This window comes from Berghia stephanieae, chromosome 12, assembly GCF_034508935.2.
Source record: "Berghia stephanieae isolate SIO BIC M18660-M18661 chromosome 12, UCSD_Bste_1.3, whole genome shotgun sequence".
In the NCBI taxonomy this organism is placed as follows: domain Eukaryota; kingdom Metazoa; phylum Mollusca; class Gastropoda; order Nudibranchia; family Aeolidiidae; genus Berghia; species Berghia stephanieae.
The window spans coordinates 22968235-22973177 of record NC_088371.1 but is presented as its reverse complement, the minus strand read 5'-3'; the positions used below and the strand labels follow the sequence as shown (position 1 = coordinate 22973177).

General features: G+C 35.6%; 1 protein-coding gene across 1 annotated transcript in view; it reads left to right on the top strand.

Annotated features, from left to right (window-relative positions):
• LOC144957481 (dual oxidase maturation factor 1-like) overlaps positions 1 to 4943 on the top strand; it is a gene marked incomplete at its 3' end in the record, with an annotated part of 57872 nt that overhangs the window by 51330 nt on the left and 1599 nt on the right. The window contains 2 exon segments of the mRNA XM_078888776.1: positions 3640 to 3851; positions 4395 to 4513. Coding sequence (XP_078744902.1) covers positions 3640 to 3851; positions 4395 to 4513 — 331 coding nt within the window.

Genomic DNA, 4943 nt, shown 5'->3' with positions numbered 1-4943 from the left:
CAATGGTAAAACCATTAAAAACAAACAAAAACATCTCTCTGTCTCTCTCTCTCTCTCTTTCTCTCTCTCTCTCTCTTTCTCTCTCTCTCTCGTTCTCTCTCTCTCTTCCTCTCTCTCTCTCTCTCTTCTCTCTCTCTCTCTCTCTCTCTCTCTTCTCTCTCTTCTCTCCCTTTTCTCTCTCTCCCTCCCCCCCCCCAACCATTTACCATTTATGCACCATATTACACATCCTGTTCACCACCAACCACAATCATTTTTCATTTTATATCCGTTTGACATTTTAAACCTTCAGACAATTTGATCTTGAGCACCAGATGGCCACATACATGCCAAAATTGACGCACAGAAATCGCGTTTCTATTATTTATTTAAAAAATTATTTTCTTTAATAATTTTTTAAAAAGCAAGTTTTATTTTTCGTTTAGTCGATTTTTTGGTTATCAAAACCGACGTATACAAATATGCAGGTCTGACATCCGAACCCACTTAGAGGCCTAATTTGACAGTGTTGTAATGGATAATATTTTCCGTAATTTTCTGAGATTTCCATTACAACAATGAGCCCATAAGGAATTGGGTTATCAGACCTGCAAATAAGTCTGGCCATGTCACTCACTCACTCAATCCTCTCGGGCCTGTCGGCACTTGAGGCGATACAAGGGATCTCCACCTGGTCCTGTCTGTCAGCAGCTATTCTTGGGGCCATCTCGAGGAACAGACATACCTCTCTACTTTAGGTCCCTCTCTATGGTACGTCTCCAAGTCTCCTTGTGGCGGCCTCGCTTCCTCTTTCCTTGGGTTGATCATCGCAGAGCCTTCCTTATCAGTATTTCATCAGGTCTGCGACAGACATGCCCCAACCATTGCCATCTTCTCCTTTTAATGAGACAACTCAGGCCACTTATCAGCCCAGATTTGATCCACTCTCACGTCACCTCTATCAAAATCAGACAAATTATTTGTGACCCGTCATCATAAAACGGTTATATGTCGAGGTGACCCAAATACCCAAAATTGAATTTGACTTTAAAACGATCCGAAGTGAGAGATTATCGTTTTTAGCCATGTCACTTAAAAAACAAACAAACTCATTGTATACCTATTTACAGGTCTTATAACCCACATTAAAACTTAAACGGGAGCATTTATTTAGTGCAATATCTACTAAACGTTCTCAAAGCGCTTTACAAGGGGCCCCGAGTCAACAGAAACACTTAACATGTACGACGAGACACCTGTAGGCGATGTAACAATTTTGTTTTGTTTTATCCGATAGAGAATGAGATTTGGTTTTGTCCTTTCCCTGGCCGGAGTCATTGGCGGGGAGAGAAATAATCAAAGTATGCATGTAGTCTTTTGGGAGATTATATTTATTTTTTGCTTATAAATCACCTCCCTGTTGAGTACTGTTATATTAGTTGTTTTGAGTGTATTCCTCTTCTTGGGATCCTGTGCTTGTGTCTTGATAAGACTTTTACGTTATCTCAAACGATACACATTGATAAGATGCCCTTGGATTTTTGTTCCTATTTTGAATTTTTCCCCTTTGTCTTACGTTTTCTCATTTGCTTTAAATTGTAATTCTAGGATTGTTTTTTTGTTTTTGTTTTTTTTTCCATCCCATTTTATTCCTTTTGACTGGCGCTGAAAAGACCTATATGTGTCGTAAGCGCCGTAAAATCCTTAAAAACAAACACTACAGCAACAACAAGAACAAAAAGGAACAGCAACATAGACGTGTCACCATGAATGATACAAGCGTCACTTCAAACACCTGCAAAATATGACATTTCTCCAAACGTGAGAGGTTGATACAGGCGCCAAAAAGTGGATTTTATGATATCAATGTCAAGAAATGTTAGATTTTAGTTTTGTCACTTTAACAATCCGTGTCTTTTGAAGAATTATTATTAGTATTATTGTTATTGTTATTATTATTATTATTATTATTATTATTATATTATTATTATTATTATTATTATTATTATTATTATTAATTTATTATTATTATTATTATTATTATTATTATATTATTATTATTATTATTATTATTATTTTATTATTATTATTATTATATATTATTGTTGTTGTTGTTGTTGTTGTTGTTGTTATTTTTTTAATTTTAAAAACTACCTTATGAATAGAACGAAATCGACATCATTCAGTTGTTTGGTACGTTGTTTCCGGCTGGCGGATGATATGAGCATTTTAGCTAAGTGCGTAGCATCAATACCTTATTCCTGGGTGGGTTACTGACCTCTCATAGTGGGCAGGGAGGTACTTAATGTGTCTTCTATCCCGCTATATCTGTTTTCCAAATTTGACTTCTGTCTTTGTCTTGCAATGAGATTACTTGGTTTTGTCACGGCCCTGGTCAGAGTCCTTTGCTGGGAGGCAAACAGTGAAATGTATAGTTATTGTTTTGGGAGATGATTTTTTTTCTTTGTAAATCATATATCTGTTATGTATTATTGTATTTGTTGTTTTGAATGTATAACCTAAGCATTTGCATGTATTCCTCTTAGTGGGATCTTGTGCTCGTGTCTGGATAAACTTTTTAGGTGATCTCAAACTAAGTGCATTGATGGTGTGCTCTTGGAATCTACACCTATTCCCTATTTGTACCATTGCCCTTTGTTACTTTATCTCGTGTGCTTTAATTGTAATTCTAGAACCTTGTACTGTCCCATTTTCTTACTTTTACTGGTGTTCACATGGCCTAAATGTGTTGCCGTTAAACTCTTCAAAACAAAAACACAATACATTATTTTTGTCAGTGCATGACATAGACTTTGGATTTCCAATTCTTTGTTGTTGTTGTTGTTGTTGTTGTTGTTGTTTTTGTTTTGCATTGTCTGAAAGAATATGCTCCCCAGTGCATTTTTATCTTCATTTGAATAAATCGGGTGATATTTCATGTCCCGAAGATGTACAAAAATGGTTGATTTAATCATTGAATGATGACAAGAACTCATTTGTGATTTTAAAATTATGGGTGGGGATCCTGGCCTCCCACTGTGGGCAGGGAATACTTGCTGTGTCTTCTGTCTCCCTGTGTCTGTTTTCCAATTGCTTTCTGTCTTTGTCTTGGAATGAAATTACTTGGTTTTGTCCTGACCCTGGCCGGAGTCCTTGGCTGGGAGGGAAACAGTCGAATGTATAGTTATAGTTAGAGTTTTGGGAGATGATATTTGTTCTTTGTAAATCATCTTTCTGTTATGTACTGTTATTTTTTTACCATTTGATTTGTAAACATTTGAGTGTGTTCCTCTTAGTGAGGACTTGTGCTGATGTCTGGTTTGAGACTTTTAGGTGATCTCAAACTAAGTATACTAATAGTGTGTTCCTGTAATCTAAATATGTTCCCTACTTGTACCAATTCCCCTTTGTCTCTTTTTCTTCAAGCCCTTTTAATTGTATATCAAGAATGTCTTTACTATCAAATTCTCTTCCTTTTTACTGACGCCGATATGGCCTAAATGTGTTGCAAGCGCCGTAAAACACTTAACAACAAAACAAAAAACAGATTTAAAAATTGACCTTCTAACTAAACTTGGCAATATCTCAGTTCAAACCTTGTCACCATCCGACTGATTTTGTCATTGACTGTAACATTTAATTTAATTGTTTGATTCCCAGGACGTCCTTTGCCTTCTGGTTACTGTCCAACCTGCTTCTGTTCAGCGTCGTTGTCTACGGAGCCTACATGTTCTTTCTAGCCGGAGTCTCTCTGTTGATGGCTTGTGTGGCTTACAGTCAGACCTTGAACCCTCAACCCCTTCACATGACCTTTGGCCCCGATGTCCTCCAATTGGAATACGGCTGGAGTTTTTGGTTGGCGATCGTGGCAGGTTAGAATGATGTTTATTTGTTTTGATGTTGTTTTCTTTGTTTTTATTTTGTTTTTGTTATTGTTGTTGCTGTTGTTTTTTTTTGTTTGTTTTTTTTTATTTGTTTTTTTTTTTTGTTTGTTTCATTTTTGTTGAAGTTTTAATTTTGGTTTTGTTGTTGTTGTTGTTGCATATTCTTTCAGACAATGCAAAACAAAAACAACAACAACAACAACCACAACAACAAATGGTTTATAAATTTATTTTTCAAATCAATTTTTTTTTAATTACACAAATATTTTACATACAGGATCCTGAGAAACGTTTTCTTATTTGCAGGTCTGATAGCCCAAATTGTTATGGTTTCCTTGTTGTGATGGAATTACTCTCAAACCAACGCAAAATATTGACCACAATTCTGGGAGTCTTACTTATCGTGACCGTTTACATTTTATCACATTCATATTTCACTTTCCCCGCCAGGCTGTCTGATCACAATTCTGGGAGTCTTACTTATGGTACGGTTTACATGTTATCAAATTTCTATTTCACTTTCCCCGCCAGGCTGTCTGACCACAATTCTGGGAGTCTTACTTATCGTCACGGATTACTTCCTTCATCCCAAAGTGGCCGAGTTCTTCCATCTGGAGAAAATAGAGGAGGATGAAGATCCTTCTACAAAGGTCAGGACAACGGGAAACTGTTGTTTGGTTGTTTGTTTATTTATTTTGTATTTTGTTTCTGTTTTTTGGGGGTTTTTTTTGTTTTGTTTTTTTTTTGTTTGGTTTGTGTGTGGTTGTTTTTTTTCTTTATTTTTTGTTGTTTTGTTGTTTTTTTATTGATGGATTTTAAAAATGTTTCTCTAGTTTGTTTGTCCTTTCTTTTGGTAGGCGGGTGGGGAGGGGGTGGGGGGGGGGAGGGGGAGGTGAAATTGTGGCTTTATTTTTATTTCATTTTTTTAAAAAATTATTATCTTTTTTTTTTTTTTTTTTTTTTGCTTTTTTTGAAAATTTGTTACAGGGTTTTAGAATATTTAAAAAATATTAGACCTATGCCTTTTCGGTACCAAAGTTGTTTGTTTTTTGTTTTTTGTTTTTTTGTTTTTGTGTGTGT